The 26,799-nt window shown below is 38.7% G+C and overlaps 1 protein-coding gene across 1 annotated transcript in view; it reads right to left on the bottom strand.

Annotated features, from left to right (window-relative positions):
* Positions 1-17,356, bottom strand: part of atp11c (ATPase phospholipid transporting 11C) — a 121,083-nt gene extending 103,727 nt beyond the window's left edge. The window contains exon 1 of the mRNA XM_063000475.1: positions 16,893-17,356. Coding sequence (XP_062856545.1) covers positions 16,893-16,919 — 27 coding nt within the window. The 5' untranslated portion in view covers positions 16,920-17,356. The remainder of the gene's footprint in view (positions 1-16,892) is intronic.
* Positions 17,357-26,799: the final 9,443 nt, after the last annotated feature.

The following is a 26,799-nucleotide window of genomic DNA, read 5'->3' on the forward strand; positions in this document are numbered from 1 at the left end:
CTCCACCTTCCACTTGAGGATGCGCCACAGGTGCTCAATTGGGTTTAGTCCATCACCTTTACCTTCAGCTTCCTCAGCAAGGCAGTTGTCATCTTGGAGGTTGTGTTTGGGGTCGTTATCAGTTTTCGAAGGGAGGGGATCATGCTCTGTTTCAGAATGTCACAGTACATGTTGGAATTCATGTTTCCCTCAATGAACTGCAGCTCCCCAGTGCCAGCAACACTCATGCAGCCCAAGACCATGATGCTACCACCACCATGCTTGACTGTAGGCAAGATACAGTTGTCTTGGTACTTCTCACCAGGGTGCCGCCACACATGCTGGACACCATCTGAGCCAAACAAGTTTATCTTGGTCTCGTCAGACCACAGGGCATTCCAGTAATCCATGTTCTTGGACTGCTTGTCTTCAGCAAACTGTTTGCGGGCTTTCTTGTGCGTCAGCTTCCTTCTGGGATGACGACCATGCAGACCGAGTTGATGCAGTGTGCGGCGTATGGTCTGAGCACTGACAGGCTGACCTCCCACGTCTTCAACCTCTGCAGCAATGCTGGCAGCACTCATGTGTCTATTTTTTAAAGCCAACCTCTGGATATGACGCCGAACACGTGGACTCAACTTCTTTGGTCGACCCTGGCGAAGCCTGTTCCGAGTGGAACCTGTCCTGGAAAACCGCTGTATGACCTTGGCCACCATGCTGTAGCTCAGTTTCAGGGTGTTAGCAATCTTCTTATAGCCCAGGCCATCTTTGTGGAGAGCAACAATTCTATTTCTCACATCCTCAGAGAGTTCTTTGCCATGAGGTGCCATGTTGAATATCCAGTGGCCAGTATGAGAGAATTGTACCCAAAACACCAAATTTAACAGCCCTGCTCCCCATTTACACCTGGGACCTTGACACATGACACCAGGGAGGGACAACGACACATTTGGGCACAAATTGGACATGCTCACTGTGGGGTGTACTCACTTATGTTGCAGCTATTTAGACATGAATGGCTGTGTGTTGAGTTATTTTCAGAAGACAGTAAATCTACACTGCTATACAAGCTGTACACTGACTACTCTAAGTTATATCCAAGTTTCATGTCTATAGTGTTGTCCCATGAAAAGATATAATGAAATATTTGCAGAAATGTGAGGGGTGTACTCACTTTTGTGATACACTGTATATCCAAATCATTTTTGTAGAGAAAAAAATTCTGTAAATGTTTTTGTACTGCAGATGTTAATGATTAACCAGTTAACCTACATTCGACACAGATGTCATTGTTTGATTAACGCTGTCAGTTAAAACGATCTTTTAAATTCATTTTTAACAGCAGAAGCTCATTTTGAACTGAGAGAGGAGCTAGTAAGACTTCAGACTGTTCAGACTGTTGATTTGAGACTCTCGCTTAATACCAGCTACTGTTTTGAATCTACATTCTCAATGCTAAACTTAATGTTCTGCTACTGGTTTATGTTCGCCTTACTATTCCACATCACTGCCACGTTCACTACGTTATACTGTTTTTATTAAATAAATGGGATGCGAATAAGCTTGTCAGTTATCGGTTAACCGACTAGTGACAATTGGTTATTGGTTTATAAAATGCATATGATAAGTGCAATACAATGTCTTCCCGTCATAGCTACAGTCTGAAGCTCAGTTTAGCTCTGATTCAGCACTGGAAATGAGGAAAACTTATAATTGCTGTCTTTCTTTGTTTCATAAAAAATGCATTTTAAAATATTGGTGATGTGTAAATATGAGTTAGGCCAGTAGACATGTTTTGGCCACAAGCATTACCTGGTTAGTGCCTGTTCCCAAACTACTTGGACTTTGTCCTGAATGCTTAATGCACTTAACAGTTTGGCATCATTCATACAGACCAGTCTTGAATGTTAATTAAATTATTATTGGTTTACCCTGATTTCCACTTCATGTTTACGACCAGTAAACAGCTAAAAAACTGTTCTGATAAAACATGAATGTTCTGGCCTCTCTGGTGGCTCTTAAAGCACTTCCGTTGAAGCATAGCCCAGGCTTAATGGAAGGATGTAAAAGCCCCAAAAACAGCATGCTTCAGGGTGCCGAGTACCAAAATAGCACAGTGGAAACAATTACAAAGGGAGGAAAACCCAAACTGAGCATAGAAGTCACTCCTACACACATCAAAAGTCAGCAGTTCTTCAGAAAGGTCCACTGTTAACACAGTCACCTTCAGATCTCCTCAGGGGTTTACTTCAAAAAAACATGTGCTCAATGCACCAAGCTGAGCCCTGGACTCGTCAACCTTTTAATCCGTCCTAAACCAAGAACAATCAAGCCTAAGGGATGTTCAGAGTACAAGCAGGCAATCACCTAATGAACATTCATTTGTATTTAGGAAATCAATTAAAGTGAACTTGACCTGAAAAGCCAGTGCAAACTATGACTTTTAATAAAAACCCAATCAGAGTTGGAACATTTTAGTTTAAGTGTGATTTCAGCTCTACAAATGTAGTCATATCACTAGCTAGCCTATATGCCAACAATATCTAAAGAAAATAAAATGTTTGGTTACTATTCAGAATGTTAATAATAAACCATTAACTAGTTGTTTGTTCAATAAAGCAGAAAGCCTGTTCACACGCTGACATTAAAATAACATTTTAATGGGTCACTATAAGCCTGTGAGTTGATCAATTGAACTGTTAAACATTGACTAATGGCAATCAGTTATTAGTTAAAAAATCTATTCTTTGTGTAATAAATTAAATCCATTAATCCCAATGCACCAACATTAGGGTAGAACTCCAATGTTTTATTCATGTTTTAGGGTTATTGGGAATCACTTGGTACAGACTGTCTAATTCTATTATCTATTACATATTAAAAAACAAAACATCTAATAGCTACAGACTATGCCCAAAACTTACATTTTGAATACTGAATTATCTCTGGTCATTGAAATTAAGTTCATTTAAACTTGAACTAATGATGGTCTACAGTCTCATTTTTAGAACCTGCACTTATTGAAGTAATTGTGGGTTAAACCTGCATCATTTCAGCTCTGGCGCCTGGGAGCAATTTGCCAGAAATGCTCCGGTACTCAGTCACCCGGCCACCCTGAGAGGGAAAAAATACCACAAGTGCTTATTGCTTCCACTATTAGCCAGGCAGGGTGTCAGGAAGAAACAGTAAAGGTACTTACGATGGCAACTAGAACTATTCAACCCTGATTACCTTACAAGGCATGATAGTGGTGTGCACAAAATTGAATGAAAATATACGATACAACTTGAGCATTTTGAGAGTTTAAATAAACTACATCTATTTCTCCTGACAAACATCCATGTGCGCTATTACTCAACTCCCAGCCTCAGGTGGAAAATCCTTTAGCCTTGATAACCTCTAATAAGCGATTTCGCTAAGTGCTAACAAGCTTCTGACACCACAGTTGTGGAATCTTCACCCTTTCTTCTCATGGAAAAGCTTCCAGCTCACTGAGGTCTGCTTATTTTTAAATCCCACCAGAGATTTTCTATGGGATTAAAATCTGGAGACTGCAAAGTACATTCCAGAATATTTCAGGACTGATTCCTTTACATAAACACTGCACTTTACATGAACTGTTTACCTTATACATATCTGCACAATTATACATCCATTAAGACCCTATGTATAATTATTTACTTTACATATTATTATTATTATTACTACTACACATACATAGCTATTCCCCCTTCTTATGCTTAGTATTATTATTATTATTACTACTATTATTATGTATATATTACTATGTATTTAAACCTAATACCATATATGTAAATAGTTTTAGTTACAATTATTATATTAACCATAGACATACAAGTTTACTGACATTCCTTGTTTTTATTTGGCACAATGCTAATATTTGCACTTCTGGTAGATGAGCAATGACGAAGTTGATTCTATCTATCTAATGAAGCTTTGGTCAACTTGAAAGTGGACATGGATCATTGTCTTGCTGGAAAGCCCAATTATCTCCAAGTTTCAGTTTCCCAGGGAAGGAAAACTGATGTATAAACGTCATGCATCTAGTTGCCCGTGGGGGCAGGAACATAATACATTGGCATACATAAAAGCTTTACCGTATTATGCCAAACCATAATAAATACGTTCTCATTGCAAAAATATTTAATTACCTCTAACTCTCTCTCTACAGTGATCTGAAGACTTTGAAAGTCGTGTAGTGTGTCAGTGGTTTTACTTGAAACATACACTGCCTCTCCGAGTGGTGTTTAGATAACACTTCACAGTTGGAGCCAAATAAGGGTTGTTGTTGAGTTTCCACTGGTTTAATTGTGTTGTAACCCAACTTTAGGTCATACAGACTAACAGTAGGGTTTAAGATCAGTAATATTATATAGGGTTTAAATAACTGTTAACTGTTCATTTTCTTTATACATTTCTATGTATCAACGTAACATCTAGAGTTATAAATCCTTTTTTTGGGTGGGGTGGGGTATTCTCAGTTGCAAGTACAAGATTGGGAAGTGGATCCTTCTGTATGTCAGTTTGTTTGCTTCACGGCGCTTCAAGCTAAATGCTATCACATTTCCGGCAGATCTCCACCCCCGACACAGAGCACAAAGGCAGCTATGTGATTTTTGCATTCCTGTCATTGCAAACTGGGGTGCTTCCCAGTGTAAAGCCATCTTTAATGAGTTTGACTGCGAGTTTAGTGGTTCACAATATGACAGAGTGAAGTAATCCAGAAGGATAATTTCCATTTCAAGTTTTTGGTAAACCACTAGTTGTGGATGAACTACCAGTAAAATTACAGACTGGGAGAAGTACAGATGGTTGACAAATTAAAGGAAAAGCAAAGTGGCATTTGTTTGGACACCTACGTGAACACACCAATTCTCCCGCCCTGTGATTTAAGCACCGTCATTATCACCATACCTACCATACACACACATACAATCACAGAGCCACTGAACTTCCTGACTGAAGGAGTCAAGCCTTTAGGGTCGTTCCATTCAATTGTTGTACACTTGTCGAAGAATGTGGTGAGGACTCATCTGACCATTTAACCCACACCTGGGCATTGTGTGGCCTCTTTGGCTGTCCCCATCCGGCCCACGTGAGGTCAGTGGTAAATAGAAATCAGATGTAAATAAGTGTACATCATACATGCAATTAGGGCTGTGCGATATATCGAGATTTTATAAAATATCGATATATTTTCATACGCAATATAAGATAAGACAATATCGCTTATATCGATATAGATGTTGCGTTCCAATTAGTTCCAGTTCGTCTTTCTCTTCTCCCAGTTTGTCTTGCACATGTTCACCTTGCCCCGCCTCTCTCCCTCACTGAACACAACTCGCCCCTCCCCACCGCCAATTCTTTCTGTCCTCAGAACACATTTCTGTAAGTAAAACTCCCATGATGGCATGGAAACGGTTGAGGAGCTGGTTAGTAAAAAGAATAATAATGGCTCAGTTATTTGGAGATGGTTCGGATTCAACGGTGGAGAAGTGTCAGATGAGCAGCAGAATAATGTATTCTGTAGAGAATGCCGAAAACAAGTCCAGACAAAAGGTTCCAGCTTCGTGTACCTTTGGTCATTCGTTTTTCACTTCAAATCCAAAAGTTGAAAAACAAGAAAACGAGTCGTTATTCGTATCAAAAACCAATATTGGAAAACGGAAATAAACATACAAGCGCATGCATGTGCTGACATGCACGTATTTACTTCATATATAAACAGTGTAAATCATGCAAGTGTTGAGAAAGTAATAATAACATAACGACGCGTCCCTAGTTGTTCTAGTTGTGTGTTTGTATATTTGACGTGCATGTATTTGCTCTATCTGTAAAAAACAAACATTATGGGGAGTGATTTCTGTACTGGATGTTGTACGTGGTCGTGTTAGTTTATATCGCCCAATGTCCAACACGTCATTTATTTATTTATCTTCTATTATAGTATTTCTTGTTGTCGGCCAATAAACAACCAAAAATTAATAAAATTGCATGAACTAACTCTGCAGTAAACAAGGAGCAAACAGCAATTAAACAACAAATAAAGCTGTTAAATAATAATAAAGTGCATGAAGCAGAACGCTGATTAAAATGCATTAAATGTTGTAATAGTTACACAGTAACGTGTACGATTAGTTATGCCTGTATTACAGAACTGAGTTCTATATGTAAAAAATAATAATAATGCAAATGTTAATGTTGTGGCGACTGATGTAAAATAATGTATAAAGTCCAAACATGTGAGTGGGGGTTTAACGAGAACGCTACTTTTAATGTCACACAAGCTCAGTGCAAAACAACAGAAGAACATGAGCACAGCCGGAAAAATTTCTGATATCATCCCTACACACTCGCTCCCTGCGCCCTATAGTGCACTTAACATTCTTAAAGGGCCAGACAATATATTTGTAATTCACATTACACGACAGGTGAGACGTTAGAAAACAACAATCTTTTTCTTAGAACAGTTCTTTTTTTTTTTTAAGGAAAAATTGTTCTTGTGTGAAGCTTCCCCAGCATGAATTTTAATAAAAGTGCCTGTAAAAAATGTGGAACATGTAGCTTTGTCTCAGAAGTGTCTTTTTGTTATTACCTTATGGGTTGAAAAAATATCGAGATATTATTTTTGATCCATATCGCCCAGCCCTACATGCGATACAATGCCATTACATAGAACCAGTGAAATATCTTTGTGTTTCATGGCATCAAGTCTTTAGGCCAGGGTTTGTCAACCAATGAACTTTGGGCCACACATAGAGGCCAATAAGATTAACACAGCAAATGTGCAATGAACAGCTTTGGAATGAACTGGAACACCAACATCAATGCCCAGTCATACAAATGCTCAATTGACTGAATGGGCACAAATTCCCACAATTGTCTTAAGAGAAGCCTTCACAGAAGAGTGGCTATTGTTATAGCTAAAAAAGATTACACAGAGGTCACTTTCTTTTAATACCATTTGTTTTGAAATGAAATGTCCAACCATCTCATGGTCAAGTGTTCAAATACGTTTAGTCATATAGTGTATTTGGAATGTGCAGTTCAACAGTCATAAAAGGAAAAGACATCTCTAAGTGGGGAATTTGCCAAAGCTAAAAGGCTAATCATAAAATGCATAATAATTATTTAATAGTGTTGTACCTTCGTATTGGCCATTTTTGCAAAATATCCTTAAACATTTGGTACATGAATAACTTCACATTCATCTTCGCGTGCCAACTGTAATAAGTAGTTAGTTTTCCAGCAGCTCTGTATTAATGCATGATAGTTTCCTTTTATGCTCTAAATGCAAAATTAATCCGATAACAGGAGTGCAACATTACACCACTGTTATGGGTGACGCGTCCTGAGGTGAACTCATGCATGCACGCCAGGATCTGTTGGTCCGATTTTTGCACAACACCCGCTTTTTGCCACTGATGTGTGATATCTGCAGCCCGCCTCTGTGTTTGTGGGTCTGTCAGTTATTTAATGGGTGTGATGTTAACGTACAGTTATGCTTGTATTAACTGCATATAAAAGTTGTTTTTGTTCATCAATGTACAGTTTTAATGGACACATATTAAAAAAGTACATCAGCAAATATGTGCGAGAAATACACTACATACACCAGTCAGCCATAACATTAAAACCACCTCCTTGTTTCTACACTCACTGTCCATTTTATCAGCCCCACTTACCATATAGAAGCACTTTGTAGTTCTACAATTACTGACTGTAGTCCATCTGTTTCACTGCATGCTTTGTTAGCCCCCTTTCATGCTGTTCTTCAATGGTCAGGACCCCCACAGGACTACCACAGAGCAGGTATTATTTAGGTGGTGGATCATTCTCAGCACTGCAGTGACAATGACATGGTGGTGGTGTGTTAGTGTGTGTTGTGCTGGTATGAGTGGATCAGACACAGCAGCGCTGCTGGAGTTTTTAAACACCTCACTGCCACTGCTGGACTGAGAATAGTCCACCAACCAAAAATATCCAGCCAACAGAGCCCCATAGGCAGCGTCCTGTGACCACTGATGAAGGTCTAGAAGATGACCAACTCAAACAGCGGCAATAGATGAGCGATCGTCTCTGACTTTACAGCTACAAGGTGGACCAACTAGGTAGGAGTGAGTGGACACGGTATTTAAACACTCCAGCAGCGCTGCTGTGTCTGATCCACTCATACCAGCACAACACACACCAACACACCACCACCATGTCATTGTCACTGCAGTGCTGAGAATGATCCACCACCTAAATAATACCTGCTCTGTGGTGGTCCTGTGTGGATCCTGCCCATTAAAAAACAGCATGAAAGGGGGCTAACAAAGCATGCAGAGAAACAGATGAACTACAGTCAGTAATTGTAGAGCTACAAAGTGATTCTATATGGTAAGTGGAGCTGATAAAATGGACAGTGAGTGTAGAAACAAGGAGGTGGTTTTAATGTTATGGCTGATAACAAAATAAGTATTGAGCTTAGGTGTCATTCCTAATAGCTGTATAAAACCAACAATTTGGGCTAGGCCCCTTTCTTGTTCCTGTGACTCTATGCACAAAGTGGAAGTGGCCTGACTTTAAGCCTATTAAACATACATTATATGGACAAAAGTATCGGGACCCCTCTTCTAATAATTTAATTTATGCGTTTCATCCATAACAGTTACTAACAGGTGTAATAAATCAGTTATATACAGGGAATTACATGCTTCCAACTGTTCAGGGAAGACCCTTTCCTGTTCCAGCATGACTGTGCCCCTTTGCACAAGCTCTATAAAGACATGAACAAATGCTTGGGTTAAACAAGCTCCAGTGGCCTTAGCCCCCCTGAACTGTATTGGAATAAATTGGAACATCAATTGAGGCTTTCTTGACCAACATCATTGCCCAGCTATACAGATGCTCACTTGTAATCTCACGGTTGGACTACTGCAACTCCCTTCTGGCTGGAGCTCCCATGTCCACGATTAAACCCTTACAGCTCATTCAAAATGCAGCTGCCCGTCTGGTTTTTAACCAACCTAAACACTGCCACATCACCCCACTGCTGCGTTCTCTTCACTGGCTTCCTGTAGCTGCACGCATTCAGTTTAAAACACTGACGCTCGCCTACAAAGCCAAAAAAGGACCAGCCCCAAGCTACCTTCGTGGTCTAATCAAACCCCGCTCTGTACCACACAACCTCCGAGCCTCTAGTCTCGCTCGACTTGAGCCTCCATCCAGGACTAAAGGAAGACAAGCATCAAGGCTCTTCTCTGTTCTAGCGCCCAAATGGTGGAACGAACTTCCTCTGTCTGTCCGAACATCTGAGTCTCTTGCTGTCTTTAAAAAACGATTAAAAACCAACCTTTTTACTAAACACTTAGGCTGACTTGTACTTATTTACTAACATTTTATTCCAATCTTTTCCATTTCAAAAAAAAAAAAAAAAAAAAAAAGGCCACTTTGGTTCTAACAGGTTTTAGCAGATTTGTTTTCTTCGACTGTTGTTTACCTAAACTTGAGAAATGAAATGTTCACTATAGAAGCACTTCTGTAAGTCGCTCTGGATAAGAGCGTCTGCTAAATGCTGAAAATGTAAATGTAAAATGTAGATGCTCATTTGACTAAATGGGCACAAATTCCCACAAGCATACTTTAAAGCCCTGTGAGAAGCCTTCTCAGGCTGTTGTTATAGCTAAAAAGATCACATAGAGGTCACTATATTTAAATACCATTTATTTTGAAATGGAATGTTTAACCATCTCATGGTGAGGTCTCAAAATACTTTTGGTCATATAGTGTATCTGGAATGCGCAGTTCAAGTCATAAAAAGTTGTCTTTAAGTGGGAAATTTGCCAAAACTGGAAGTTAAGCTTAGCTTTAGTCTATGCTATAAGCCAGTGTTAGTGAATTTTACACCCCTTACAGTGTCCAGCTGACGTTTTTACCTTTAATGTATATTGTTTTAGTTAACATCTTTGTTTGCCAGAATGTCGACTATAATTCAACACTGGCTGCAGCTACACGGTGCCACATAAAAGTGCTCACTAGTTTATGCTAGAGCTAAACTTCAATTTATCTTTGGCAAATTCCCCACCTAAAGGAGCTTCCTATTATGACTGTCGAACCGCACAACCTGGCAGAGTTTATTACTTTTATACTGTACATTGGTTTCAAATGCTGTGTAAAACAGCTCACTGAACAAAACTTTATCAGTGGTGTCATTGTTTTACTGAATCTAGTAGTGTGTGTATATAAAGTGTTAAATTATATTTTTCTCAGGCAACACTGAGGAAGGTCCTCAGTCTATTTTGTTATGTTGTCACTCATTACACCACGCCTATCTCAGTTAAAGCCACGCTCCCACACCAGATGAGGGTCAAAAAATATGATTTAAAACTGAAAACAAAAAAACAGAAAATCTGCAACTGAAACATGTAAGGCCTCATTAGCAAAGCCGGATAGTCCCGAATTTGGCTCCATACACAGACACATCCAACATCTTGTGAAAAAAACAGAAGTGTGGACGCTGGTATGGCTGGTATGAGTACATTTTGTCTATTTGTCATTTTTTTCAACCAAAAGAATTCTGGTTCTTGAACTGGTTTTGTTCAAGCTTCTTAGAACCTTGGTGCTTTTTAATGAACCGCCCAGTTTTAATGTATCCACCAGTTTTTGATAGCCAAGGATGAGTCAACGGTTAGCGTGAGCATTTGTGCTGTTGTTACAGATCGTTTTATGCAAAAAAGCAAGTATCGATCAACTATTGGTGATGAAAAGATGTACAAGGCTACTCCGTGCAGGACGAATGGTATTTGCAGATGTTTAGTGTACATGAGTGAAAAGAAAACTAGCAGCCATATTACTGGTGTATAGTTTATCAGTATGTGTACATGCACACAAAAATGGACCACTTGACACGCCCACAGAAGACTCCACGGTTTGTTCTGAAAACCCTAGTATTCTTTGGTTCCAGTTCAAAAGCTTTTTTTTTTGGTGGAAACACACTGAACCAGTTCAAAATCAAGTTCGCAAATCGGAACAGAGCCCGTTCCACGTCGGTTAAAATGGACTATCTGTGCAGTGATACTGCAGAGCAACTGCATTTTTGCCAAGGTTATTGTTATTATGGTATTCCCTCTACCTGATAAAGTATTAATATCATATTTCTCATCTTAAACACTATGCAACAGTTACAATGATATCATAGGTAAACAACTGCATTCCATTCAGAAAAGAAAGCTAATAATGTTTGCATTGTGGGATAAAGTCAGTCATCACTACTATGATCAAAAACAATTCACTACAGACTGACAGACTAGTAGAAAAGCCTCCGAGGGGAAAAAAAGGATAAATACAAGAAAAGTGCCAACAGCAGACATGCCTGTCCCAACAAGCAGAGTCACACTGAAAAATAGCAGAACTCTGTAAATGTGCTGATGTGCAAAAAAGGAAATGTGGAGAAAAAATCAGACTAAGTAATCCTAATACTCTTTCTTTATTAAAGCCGGTACTATACTGCTCACGTTCTTGCCCAACAGGTAAAAGGGCCAACAGGTTGCAGGACAACAGCAGGATTAAAGAGGCTGTAAAATGCCTCGGCACGAAAAAAAGTGAAATTTCGTTACTGTGCCAGTGGTTAGGCAATCTTCCAAACCGCTTTTTTTTTTTTTAACCGCAAATGCAATCAATTACAAGAGACGTGACTTACATAAAATCAACTGACGCTATGGTAAAAGAGCTAGATTATGGAGTATTTAAACATGATTATAACTCTACGCAGCAGTGAATGTGAGTACATGACGCGTTTGCTGGTCGGCAGTTGGTTATCATTTGTTGGCATGCAATATTAGTAATATACCACTCTGTGATGCATTAAATCTATGCACGTCAATGATCACAATCAGAAATTGTGATTGTTTGAGGTGAACATTTTTATTCAGGTTGACTACAATTAATAATCAGGGTCAGAAAATCATATATTTCATATAAATCAGCAAACACACTTTTATTAATTATCATCCAGCAAGGTTTGTAAACTTTATGTCGAGGCGCCTGAGCTAGTGATGGGGTATTTGTGGAATTTATAGAGTGTCTGCCTATACACTGTACGGTTCTCTGTGAGACTCCATCGCTGGCAGGTGAAAAGATGTGGCCGTCAGCTGTATGAAAGGTTCAGCTTTGATGATACAAGCAGTAAGAGAATTGCAATAAGAAAAATTGCCAAATTATTAGAATGACTAGATTGGGAGAAATACAGGGAAAACAGTACGACAACCGTCAGCTATTTTATTATTATTATTATTTTCTTAGAATAACTAAAGTTCAATTTCAGGTCAGATTTCTTCGATATGTTCAATGTCAATAAGCTTATTGACCCACAGATATTTTATTACCTATCTTAACCAAGGGGGCAATTATTTTGAAGGTGACTGTAAAGTATAGCACTAAATAACAATAATTGCATTAATTATAATAAATTAGAACCATAAAGTCAGCAGTAATTAAATTGGTAAACATACACATCTGTATGACAATTGATCCTCAATGCCAGACCTATCAATATCATCACCCAGCCCTACCTCATACCTCCCCCATTCAAAATGAATTACTTCATTACTATGCTTCAAATACGCGAGGAGGATCTGAGTATGTCAGCAGAAGAATGAAGCACTATAAACAGCACAGCCGAGCTTCCAGCTTTACTATGTGCTGACAAACAGACAAATTGAGTCATTAGAGTTATAATGCATGCTGTCTGAGCTGCACTGTTTAGCCAGTTTCCATTTAATGAGAGTCATCAGGGAATTAATTCCTGGATTTGAAAGAGGAAGACTGCAAGACTGAGTAAGAAAGTATTAGATTAATGCTAGGCAAAATGCAGCACTCATAATCTGATTTGTAGTGATCCGTTTCAGTGTAGTGAGATCATGCTCTTTTCCACATGAGGGTAAAATTCCCAACTTTTAATGCTAGCACATTATGGGGCTACAATACACCTACATATGACAACTGACCACTTACAGCTGCAGAAAAATTATTATGGTTTGAATTTTTTTTAATGTGGCATGGCCGGGCATCTGGCAACATGGGTGCCATACAGCAACATGCATGTTCTCCCTTGGTCTGTGTGACTTAGGGTATCTAGGTTTGCCTCCCAAGTTAAAAAACTAAATAGAAGAGTGTCTAGACCCCATGAGATGGATTTACCACCCTGTACAGTACATTTTGTTCTGTGCCAAGTGTTATTCAGGTGGCTCAATGAAACTATAATTGAATTACTACATTTTAATGTCAAGTTGTCAAATAACATTGATTTTTGTTTACAAAGATGTGTTATGACACTTTTCTGGGATGTGTGGCAGCTCAGTGGTTAATGTACTGGACTTTTTGCCAGATGATTGCCAGTTCTAGGCTCACCACTGCCAGGTTGCCACTGTTGGGCCTTTTGAGTAAGGTCCTTAACCCTCAACTGCTTGGATATCATCACAACTGTCAGTAGCGTTGGATAACAGCTACAGCTAAATGCTGTAAGTGTTATGTAGTGGTAGCTCAGCAGTAAGGTTAAAGTAGAGGATTAGCAATCAGAAGGTTGCCGGTTTTAACCCCACCATTGCCAGATCGCCACTGTTGGGATCTAGGGCAAAGTCACTAATTCTCAATTGCTTAGACCAGTGGTTCTCAAACTGTGGTACGCGTACCACTGGTGGTACGTGAAGCAGCACGAGGTGGTACGCCAGATAATCTCGGAAAAGTAATTACATGCACCGAAAAAATAAATAATTTAATAAATAAAAATAATCATATGAAACAAATTGTGTAAATTACTAATAAAATCTGTTTCAAGTTCTTATAATTCTGTTTTAATAAAATCAGTTTAATGAAAACAAATTGTATTCAAACTAATGTGTTTTTAAAAATATTCGGGGCTACGCAGCCACCGTACTTCATTACATCTATACTTCACGTTCGCGGTTTCCATCTCGGAATTTCCGAAACGTTATCAGTAAAGTTATCAGTAAAGTTATCAGTAGATCTCTCGCTTTTATCAGAGCCAGATCTGCGTTTGAATCTCACTGATCTCGTTCCTGACATCACGAGGCTGCTCCGCTAAACAGGCGCACTCACTGAAATGCTAACTGCATATATACTAGTGATGAGTCATTCGCGAACGATCCGATTCTATTGAACGGATGTTTGAAATGAACGAAAGGAACCGAGTCTTTTATTTCTGCGCAGTTCTTATCGGCTGTAATCCACCCATTCAGCTTCCATTAATTCCATTAATTAATCGTAAATCGTAATAAGAGCTGTTTATTGTCGAAATTCAAATCCGAAACACTTTCAGTGTCGCGGAGAGCGAGCGAGACACACACACACACACACACACACACACACACACACAGAGAGAGAGCGTGCTAGTAGTATAATGACAAATAATTGAGAAATAAACTATAAACTTGTTTAATTGTTTTAAATACAAGAAAGGATTTAAACTTAATGCAATGCAACCACAGTCTGTCTCTTCTCTGTAGTTTTTTTACTTTTAAAATAAATCTTTTTTTTTCATTTAAGTGTTGTTTGAATTAGGAATACATTTAAGGCAAAGTAGCAAAATTTGATATTAATATCGGGGTCTTATAGTTTACCCAGTAGCGTCTCCCGAAGAACGAAGAGCCATTTTTTTTAATTGACTCTTTAAAAGGAACCGAGCCAAAAGGTGCGGCTCCCTTCAAGAAGCCATAATTCCCATCACTAATATATACAGTATACACACACACACACCTAATTAATGTGTGCCATATGTGGTTCTGTGATGAGAAACGTAGGTGGTACTTGGAAGTTTTGGTTTGATAATGGGTGGTACTTGGTCTAAAAAGTTTGAGAACCACTGGCTTAGACTGTATATCACCACAACTGTCAGTAGCGTTGGACAACAGTTACAGCTAAATGCTGTAAATGTTTCATAGTGGTAACTCAGCAGTTAAGGTTAAGGTAGAGGATTAGTAATCAGAAGGTTTCCGGTTCTAGCCCCACCACTCCAAGGTCGCCACTGTTGGGCCCTTGAGCAAGGTCCTTAACCCTCAACTGCTTGGATTGGATATCATCACAACTGTCAGTAGCTTTGTGTAAAAAAAAGTCTGCTACATGCTGTAAATGTTTTGTAGTGGTAGCTCAGCAGTTGAGGTACAAGATTAGCAATCAGAAGGATGCCAGTTCTAGTCCCACCACTGTCAATGTTGGGCCCTTGAGTAAGGTCCTTAATCCTCAATTGATTGAATTAAGATAAGATGCCTTTATTGTCAACAAAATTGAGCAGCAATCCAATGGCGCTTACACATACAATAAGTAACATAGAAACAAGAAGTATATACAGTACATACACATTATACACACATGTACTGTATGTGTGCCTCAAAAAATCTTAAATATTAAGAATAAAGACTGTGTGTATGCCTAAAAAACTTAAATATAAAGAAAGACTGTGTGTATGCCTAAGAACAACTTAAATATAAAGAATAAAGAGTAAAACTATAATAAAAAAAGACAACAGACAATGGTTTAAAACCGCAGTGAGGTAGCAGTGGGGTATTGCACATGCCATGAGTAGCTTAGATATTGCACTGACTATACTGCACACTTTAGAAACAACAGTGCAGTCATAATAAATATACATATGGACACAGTTGGATGTAACATTGACCGCTGTAATAAATGATTGTACATGGTCACAATGGTAAGTCACTTTGGATAAAAGCATCTGCTAAATGCTGCAAATGTTTTGTAGTGGTAACTCAGCGGTTACGGTTAAGGTAGAGGATTAGTAATCAGAAGGTTGCTGGTTCTAGCCCCACCATTAACAGGTCGATACTGTTAGGCCCTTGATCAACACAACTGTCAGTAGCTTTGGGTGAAAGTGTCTGTTAAATGTCATAAATTTAAATGCCAAATTTATAATAAAGCTGCACGATAAGAACTAAGAAATTCGAGGCCGCTCAGGTGGCGCAGCGGTAAAGTACGCTAGCGCACCAGAGTTGGGGCTTCGAATGCATCGTATCGAATCTCGGCTCTGCCTTTCCGACTGGGCTGGGCGGCAGCATGAACAACGATCGGCTGTTGTTTGTAGGGGTAAAAGGTCGGATCATAGGTCCTCATAACTGGTGCGACCGCGGCCCCTGCACAGGGCTGAGGAATAATGCTGATGGGGGTGTGGCCCTCCATACACAGTGGCCGTCAGTTTATGAACTCGACTCGCGCAGGTGAAAAATGCAGTGTGTACTGACTGTACGTGTCGGAGGGGGCGCATGGCGAGTCAGTTGAGAGGCGTCCTCAGTCAGCGGTGAGGGGTCGGATCAGTATAGAGGACGCAATCAGGGTAATTGGACACGACTAGATTAGGGGAGAAAAATTGAGATAGGAAAAAAAAAAAAAAAAAAAAAAAAAAAATAAGAAATTCAGAATTTTAGCCAAGGATGTGTGTTGTGCACCAGATAAACTAGACTGACCTCTGTTTGAAAAATGACTGCTGTAGCATTAAATTCTGCTCTGACTTGTTGCAGCAAGTAGTGTGTGTGTGTGTGTGTGTGTGTGTGTGTGTGTGTGTGTGTGTGTGTGTGCATTGCAGTTCTGCAGAAGTAGTGGACTGGTTAAGGGCAGGAGGAAGTGCAGCAGTTATCTGCAGCAGTACTCAGAGAATAAAAGCACTTAACTAGCACCGATCGAGGTTAATTAGTAGTGTTATTAACTACTGGGTATTAAGTACTGAATCATCACGTTGGTGAGAAATGAAAGCGGTAGTGTAAAATGTCAGCGTGATCGCTGCCTACTGACAACATCATACCAATACAACCAACTACCGGTTATGAGTAAAACCATCAAACCAAGAAGTGTTTTTTCTTCCAGCGATCAGGGGTACTTACCAAAAGGTTTAGCCTTCTCCGGATCATCTTTGACTCCTAGATTTTCTTTGGTACGCGTACGCGCTCACAAAAATTCAGTTCCTTTAGTCGCTGCCAACTACCAGCCCAGTCCGAGCCACGAGTAACTTTGCATTTATGACGGCGGTTCGGCCGGTTAGCTATAGCGAGCTATCTGTTCTCTCGGCTGTTCCTGGGAACGCTGGAGCTACATGCTCGGCATGGTGTTGCACTTGTTTCCGCTCTCACCATTCGCATTCTCCTGGCTGATGGACCGATTCTGCGGTGCTGGTGCTGGTGCTTGCTCTTGCTGGTGCTAGTGGCAGTGGTGATAGTGGATGGAGCTTTTCATGTCCAGCGTGTACTATATGCCCTGTTGCTGAGCTTTACCCACAGGATCCTTCACCTCCAGCCCTCGCCGATGAAAAGTAATTACACAAGGTGCACGAACGCACTCATAAAAAGTGTCGGTAATTCAGGGCTTGTTGGTGCGTGTCCGTTAATCTTGTATGCCGCCCACTGCCTCTTATTCACGTCCGTGCTGTCAAACACATTTTTACTCCAGCTCGCGCTCAACGCAGGAGCCGCTACGCCACTGTTGGGACCGCCTACTAAACCGGTGCATCATGGGAAATGTAGTTTTTACATACTTAAATTTTAGCGTATTTACGGCAAATAGAACAGAACCTCCCAATATTGTTTCAAACGCACCCTAATACACTGAGATAAAGAAAATGATGAATAACATATTGCACCCACTAGCTTTGCATAATGTCATTGGTCCCCCCTGGGTTCAATTCATGGCTATGGCCTTGTTTGTTTGTTTATTAAGATTTTAACAGGAATGGTAGTTACTCATTACACGAGGTTCATCAATTCACAAGGTTATATCGAACCCAATCTTGGACAATTTAGTATCTCCAATTCACATCACCTGCATTTCTTTGGACTGTGGGAGGAAACCGAAGCACCCGGAAGAAAACCCACATGAACACGGGGAGAACACCACGACATGAACTCAACCACCCACCTCACTAAATGGGCTGCACGTATTATGCATGTATTATGGAAATCCAAACAGGAAATATATAGCAAACACTAATATACTGTATATGGAATAAAACAGATATATACTGTATATTAGGGCTGTCACACGATTAAAAATTTTAATCGAGATTAAAATTTTTAATCGTGTGACAGCCCTAATATATATATGAATTCATCTCAATTAATCGCAAACTAATAATTAAGCAAAATTTAAACAGTTATGCACATTGTTATTGCAAGAACGTGTTTACCAATAAAACATTCATAAAATATGATAAAATTATTAAATCTAAATTCATTGTAGAAAGCACATTATCTGACAAAAGTGAGGATCTTTTCCTGTTTATAACCCTGACACTGAAAACAGGTGTACCAATCATAATGTTTTGATCTAATATAAGGCATCAATAAAGCATCAAAACACAGATATGATTATTTCATAGATCTATTAAGAAAACCCTTTAATACTGTGTTTGTGCAGAAAGAATACTGGGAAATACTGTTCTAAATTACCATTTAAACATCTATAAATACCTGAAACAGTCAAGTTAGCAGACATTATCTATAAGTAATTGACTGTAGCTATATAAAAAAAAGTGTTAATTAAAACAGTCCATGTAAACGCTTAGTCCATATAAATATCAGATACAAATGTGTTTTTAGAAAACTACAAACATCACAAATATATGTTATATTACACCTGTTCTCCAAAAACTTCATTGGCTTCCCGTTGCTCAACGCATTCAATTCAAAATTCTTCTATTCACTCACAAAGCTCTCCATAATCAGGCCCCATCCTACCTCACCGACCTGCTCCATCAGCACATTCCCTCCCGTAGCCTTCGCTCTTCTGAGGCTAACCTACTGTCCATACCCTCTAGGACCAAGCACCGGACCTGGGGTGACAGGGCCTTTTCCATAGCTGCTCCATCTTTATGGAATGCTCTCCCCAAACACCTACGAGATTGTCCTGACCTGTCCAAATTCAAGTCACTTCTCAAAACTCATCTATTCAAAATGGCATTTAACTTGTAACAACACGAAATAAATGCTTTTATTTTTGCTATTCTTTTTAATAGTTTTATACTTAGATCACGACAGAAATGTGAAGTCCTAGATCCTAAAACTTGTAAAGTTTTCAGTTTCCTGATTGCATGTGAATCTGTCCTGTTTCTGTCTAATTTTAAGAAATTGTTCTATATTTGTTGTTCTCTCTCATAATTTAGCTAATTTTTAATGAACTGTCTTATGCTGCTCTCTTTGTTTTTATCTTAATTATTCTTGATGTTGATGTACTATTTTGATTTTGTACTATGATTTGTATGGTGTATGTACGTATTTGTTTTGATTATTTGTCTTATGTAAAGCGTCTTTGAGTATCTTGAAAAGCGCTATATAAATAAAATGTATTATTATTATTATTATTATTATTATATCCTTGATTTTACGCTGCACATCAGCGCACAAACACTTTGATCACTTGCTACTTGTTGACGTGCATTTTTGGACGTGGTATCATTAAACCCCTCGTCACTTCTCACGTTTGTTATCGTGACAAAACGTAGTTTGGGAGACCAGAGAAGCTCGCCTGTGATTCCAGTTGGTGATAGATCGTGTAGTGTGAAACCCCCTATCACCGATCAGTCGTGTAGTGTGAAATATACACCGACTGAACTCCCGAGTGCAAAAGATTCAGTCGTGTAGTGTGAACTGTACAGTGACCCGACAAATCAGAAAGTCGTGTAGTGTGAACTTGGCATTAGCCACCGTGCTGCCCGCTATGGTCTTGAATACAATAAAACAGAATAGAATACAACTGAATTAAGGTCGCGATCACAATATACATTGGGGTGGACATACATACATACACTATATTGCCAAAAGTATTCACTCACCCATCCAAATCATTGAATTCAGGTGTTACAATCACTTCCATGCTCACAGGTGTATAAAACCAAGCACCTATGCATGCAGACTGCATCTAAAAACATTAGTGAAAGAATGGGTCGCTCTCAGGAGCTCAGTGAATTCCAGCATGGTACCGTGATAGGATGCCACCTGTGCAACAAGTCCAGTCATGAAATTTCCTTGCTACCAAATATTCCATAGTCAACTGTCAGTGGTATTATAACAAAGTGGAAGCGTTGGGAATGACAGCAACTTAGCCACAAAGTGGTAGGTCACGTAAAATGACAGAGCGGGGTCAGTGGATGCTGAGGCGCATAGCGCGCAGAGGTCGCCAACTTTCTGCAGAGTCAATTGCTACAGACCTCCAAACTTCATGTGGCCTTCAGATTAGCTCAAGAACAGTGTGTAGCGAGCTTCATGGAATGGGTTTCCATGGCTGAGCAGCTGCATCCAAGCCTTACAGTAAAGCACACCGCCACTGGACTCCAGAGCAGTGGAGACGTGTTCTCTGGAGTGACGAATCACGCTTCTCCATCTGGAGTCTGGGTTTGGGGGTTCCCAGGAGAATGGTACTTGTCTAACTGAGTTTGGTGGAGGGGGGATTATGGTGTGGGGTTGTTTTTAAGGAGTTGGGCTCGGCCCCTTAGTTCCAGTGAAAGGAACTCTTAATGATTCAGCATACCAAGAGATTTTGGACAATTTCATGCTCCCAACTTTGTGGGAACAGTTTGGGGATGGCCCCTTCCTGTTCCAACATGACTGCACACAAGTGCACAAAGCAAGGTCCATAAAGACATGGATGAGCGAGTTTAGTGTAAAAGTACTTGACTGGCCTGCACAGTCCTAACCTCAACCTGATAGAACGCCTTTGGGATGAATTAGAGTGGAGACTGCGAGCCAGGCCTTCTCGTCCAACATCAGTGTCTGACCTCACAAATGTGCTTCTGGAAGAATGGTCAAAAATTCCCATAAACACACTCCTAAACCTTGTGGAAAGCCTTCCCAGAAGAGTTGAAGCTGTTATAGCTGCAAAGGTTGGGCTGACATCATATTAAACCCTATGGATTAAGAATGGGATGTGACTCAAGTTCATATGCGTGTGAAGGCAGACGAGCAAATATATTTGGCAATATAGTGTATGTGTAATGCATGTGTAATAGCTAATAACTAAGCACCAATTATGTATGTAGATCATTCATCCTGTTATCCCACACCAGTAGGGTCACAACCCCACATGAAATGCAAATGGAAATGAAAACCCAGACCTAGACTTCTTGGAATTAAGAGACAATGCCACTATTTTAAATAAAATCATAGAACTTTTAATAGCAAAATACCTGTTTGAATGCAAATGTCACAGTTTTAAAGGAGTATGCACTTATTGAGTGTTCTGCTATCAGGAAAAAATGTGTCTTTAACGTAAGCACATTTCATAGTGGTAGCTGTGGCTTATTTTCACATGCTTCCATATAAAGTGGTGTGTGTGAGTTGGACTGAGAGAAGCAAAACATGCTGTCTAGGTTTAGTTCTTGCTCACTTTATTGTATCTCAGTTTTGGAAAGGGAACAGTAATATCTCAGAAATACATCACTGTGCTCTGTGACTTGTTGATCTTACAGACAGAGTAGTGCAAACAAAAGAGGGGAACAAAATCAATCCTGCAAAATGTCAAGGGATCTAAATATTATCTTAACCCACTGTAAATACGTCTTCATGAATCTGTTGGCATGTCTGGGCTTATCAAGATCAATCCACACACCGTATATACTGTATATATGTAACTACAGGTAGGTGCACAGAAAGACCCCAAGTGGTGCCCAAGCACCTGCCCTTTTGGCCTCGTACTATTTATATAATCATAATTTTATACTTTAATTTTTGAAATTCAATTCTGTTGAGTATTAAACATAAGCATAAATATCTCAAACAGTGCAAATTCACCAATGTAAATATTGTAAAAAATAGTAAAATACAAGTACCACTAGTTTATCCTGGTCAGGGTCGCTGTGGATCTGGTTTCCCTGGAATCACTGGTTGAAATGCAGTAACACACTGAGGACAGAATGACAATCCATCATGGGCCCTTTGACCACCCTCTCTCAGACACAGCCAATCATGTCTGTATGTTCCACTGGGATTAGAACCTTGGATCCCAGCAGTCGTGGCCTATGGTAATTTACTGCTTTACCTCCTGAGCCCCCTTGTCCAGATAAAATGTAATATTTATTAATTAATTTACTTGTAAGGTAAATGTTAATAGTGCTTTGTACTTTTTTTCTATTTTATTTATGCATTTTCTCCCATTTTGACCCAATTTAGAGTAGTCAAATTGTCTTCCGCTGCTGGGGGATCCCTGATTGCAGTGGAGGTGGGTATATTGCTGCTCACGCCTCCTCAGACCCCACCCACATAGTCCGGTCGTCCCGCCCTAGCAGAACCATGTCTGCTGCATGCACTGCCAATTATGCCCGCTAGATGGCACCCAGCCGACCGGTGGCAATGCCGAGTTCCAAACCGAGGAGTTCAGAATCTCGGCGCTGGTGTGCTAGCAGAATATCCCGCTGCACCACCGGGCTGAGTGCTTTGTACTTTTTGAGAAAAGTTTTGATATGACAGAGAATAAAATTTAATTACATGAAAATAAATTCTTGGAGGTTTTTCGACTCAAGGTTTTTACCAAAATCAGCAGGTTTATTCATCGCCCATTCCCACATTTTTTGTGGTTAGGTATGCAGCACATGTTTAAAAAACTCACACTAACCTTGTGGACTTACGTTATGTGGTCTAAAGTATGTGAGCCCTCCTTCTAATTATTGATTTAGTTTTTTAGGCACACCATAGCTAACACTTGTACTGAATCTATTAATAAAAATATACTGTATGCTTCCAGCTTCACGGCAGTTTGATAAAAGCTTTCCTGTTTCAGCATAACTGGGCCCCTGAGCACATAGAAAACTGCATTAGCTTACACAGAGCCCTAATTTTAATCCATCAGAACATAATTAGAATAAATTGTAAAGTCAATTTCGAAACAGGAAGCCAGGGCTTCCTGTCTAGTATCAATGCCTAATCTCACACACCTTTTTGCTGAATAGGTATAAAGTCTAAACACTCTGTAATTTGGTTATAGCTCCCCCATGTGGTTAATATGCTTAATGCAGCATCCCTTTCAGTAACAATTTCTATCAACATTAACATGTACAGTACATTAATAGGCTATAAATGACAAAATGAATGCATGAATAAATAAATAAAAACCTTAAACCAAACGCACATAATGGGATTACTAATTACTAATTACTATTACTAGTAATAACTGCACAATAACATGTATTTGAATGTGTACTTGCATTAATTCATACATTCATTAGAATAAATGTATTTTGTGTCCATTATTCATTATGTTTATTTAAATTATTCATAAACAAAATATAAACCCATGTGCTAGACCTAGTCTACAATACATAATATGGCTAAATATAAATTTTAAATACAGGTGATGTATTATAGGTAAGTGATGTTGGTACTGTTTACTACTAAGTCCAGGGGAGCTGGGTGCTCTTGTCTTTGGTCACTGTCTGTGATCGGTTTTGTATATTTTTTTCTATGTCCCATTTTCACCTGAGTATCTTGACCACACGCCGGTGTTACAGAAGTACTTTGGTCGGCCAACTTTTCTTCACCCAGCAGTGCTTTTTACACTCTTAACTGTCAGTGTATTTGTTGTGCTTAATAGACAATCACACAAACAGTAGATGGTCAGTGATGGTCCTGTGGTGGTCTTTTTCCAGTGGTGGATTTTTGTTGAGAGGCATTTTAACATCATGGCATTAGAATTGGAAAAGTTGTTTCTGGCAAAATTGTTAACTGAGGCAAATGAAAAAATCTATTTATATGTGACTTCGTAAAAATTTAAAGGGAGTGTGTGTTAGCCTGTAATCCTCCTTAATCAAGAGGCCCAAATAATGTCCAAATTGGAATAATGAAAAGAGAGGAACACTCTAAGGAAAAGAACAAACACTGCCAGAAACATCACATTTATATAGGCTATCACATATTTTACACTAAATGCTATCCCTACATTTATATAGAATGTTTTAATGAAGCAGCTTTATGTCTGGATGTTCAAAATATGTTTACATTTGTATTTATACACTTTAAACCTTCTGGTCTCGAGATGTATCTGGCACCAACCACAAAAACTGGGGACAAGGCAAGAACAGGACAACATGAACTTACACATAGAGGAAATTTACAGTAAACAATTCACCTTCATGTGTTTTAAAAGTGGATGGAAACTGAAATGTCTAAAGACATGGCCAACTCTTCATAGACAGTAGGTAGAGGAGTGAATCAAACCCAGATTCTCATGACTCTACCAGCTGCACCACTGTCACTCATCTTAATGATTTCACTTGCATTTTATCCATCATTGATGTTTCTCCTTGTGTGCTGTTGTGCCAAAAATCAGCTGTGTCCCCTTTTCCTGGCATGGTACCATACAGTACAATATAGTACCCATCTAAACCCAGAACTATCTGTACTGTACCTAATGTGCTAGCATATTTTTCAAATTGCTAAACTGAGTACTCTCCACAAGACCCTAGGAGCAAAAACACCTCAGTAACTGTAAAAACAACAGTAGCAACAACATGGCAATTTTTTTGGTTTGCCCCGCTGTGGTTGTTAAATTGTGGTCTTAAATCTTCTATAACCGTGTTTAACCCGATTTGGCATGGGTACAGGTACAGTATGGATCTGGCAATAGAAACAACAATACGGATTTACAGTATTAACGTTCCGTACCACAACGTACCATGCAGTGGAAAAGTGGCTTTATGGAGTTAAAAATATGAGTACTTTCGTGTTTCAGGCTTTTCGTGTTTGTAAATAATTAAATTTAGTGTTTTTTATATCATTAAAAAAAGTTTGGACACAAATCTAGCGTTGATTTTATATGTGCTTTGTATTTATCAATATATGTAATGTTTAATTAAGAACACACGAGGGCGCTGTTGGACAGAGCAAAGAGACAACCACTTTTATAATGCAAATAATAATGCAATTAATAATAATAATAATGCAAATAATAATAATAATGCAAATAATAATTATAATGATAATAATAATAATAATACAAATAATAATGCAAATAATAATTATAATGATAATAATAATAATGCAAATAATAATGCAAATAATGCAAATAATAATGCAAATAATAATTATAATGATAATAATATTAATGTCATTATAATAATAAAAAATAACAACATAGTGATAATAATAATAATAATAATAATGCAAATAATAATAATAATAATGCAAATAATAATGCAAATAATAATAATAATAATGCAAATAATAATTATAATGATAATAATATTAATGGCATTATAATAATAAAAAATAACAACATAGTGATAATAATAATAATAATAATAATAATAATAATAATAATTATAATGATAATAATGCAAATAATAATGCAAATAATAATAATAATAATGCAAATAATAATTATAATGATAATAATATTAATGGCATTATAATAATAAAAAATAACAACATAGTGATAATAATAATAATAATAATAATAATAACAGCAACAACAATAATAATAGTGCTCTGAGATAAGCGAATCGAATCTCAGAGGGGCCTTGTCCAGGGTGTCCCTGCCTTGTGCCCAGTGTTTACCGGTAAAACCGGACCCGCCGTGACCCTGACCCTGATTAAACAAACAATAATGAATAATTGGCTTTGGATTAAATAATAATCAGCATTAACCACCTGTATGCCACTTTAATATATTGCAAGGCCGTAACCATGAGTTGACCATTGTGGGGGACCAAATCTACTGGGGGGAAGGGGGTCCGGGTTCTGCCATTCTAAAACATTTCTGCCATATTAACAATTGATGGAAACACTGACAGATTCTAACATTAAGCAAAGCTAGTGGGTGGAATATGTTTATGCTTTTTACATCAGTATACTGGGGACATATATCTTGTGATTACAGCCTTGACATATTGTGACTACATGTAACTTTAAGTCAGTATAAAGTACACTTCACTCAGTGTCAACTCAAAGCCCAAGGAATTATCATTCTTTATCAAGTGCAATCCTTAAATCAGAATACAAATTATGCAAATAATAGTATATATATTATCTTTGAAGATGGTGACATTGTAATCCAGAATACAAAAAAAGTGCAATATATCCATGACTGGAGGCAAAGTTTGAACCCCAGTCTCTAATACACAGATACCTCACTGCACCCAAGTATCAGTGTCATCATGCAACCCATCTCATAATATTCTTTTTTATTTTGCAATGAAAACGTTTATCATGTCTTAAACACGCCCTCATTCTGTGTTTCTGTCTCTCTTTACACTCACCCAGCCAATTACAATACATGACGAAACATGCCATGCCTCTAAGCAGAACTTTTTTTGGACCTTTTTAATTGATTGCCTCATTATTCATTATTCATAGTTGCCCTCCCATCTTAGCCCAGACTATAATAGAAAAAGACTTCAGAAAGACCTGTCATGTTGCTTTAATGTAACAAACCACTATTATAAACTTATATAATGAACAACGTTTTGTTTTTTATTAATTTGACTAATTGCATCATCATGTTAAGGGTTGTGTTGGGTTCTGCAGCATTTCAAGACATGGGGCACAAGGTAGGACGGTAGGACTACACACAGAACTTGGCACCAATTCAATGTCTGAAACCACAGCACCCAGAGGAACCCAAACCGAGGATGAGAGAACATGTAAAACTCTTTACATACGGTGGCCAGAGGCAAAGATCAAAACAGGTCCACTTTTTAGCATCAGCGCTGTTATTCAACAAGGATCTCATGACGAACTGACATGCCTTCAATTGAGTAAAGTTATTTAAATAGTCACGTAATAGCAGTGTGTGTGTGTGTAAATGTCTGTATAT

The sequence above is a fragment of the Trichomycterus rosablanca genome, chromosome 8 (genome assembly GCF_030014385.1).
Source record: "Trichomycterus rosablanca isolate fTriRos1 chromosome 8, fTriRos1.hap1, whole genome shotgun sequence".
In the NCBI taxonomy this organism is placed as follows: domain Eukaryota; kingdom Metazoa; phylum Chordata; class Actinopteri; order Siluriformes; family Trichomycteridae; genus Trichomycterus; species Trichomycterus rosablanca.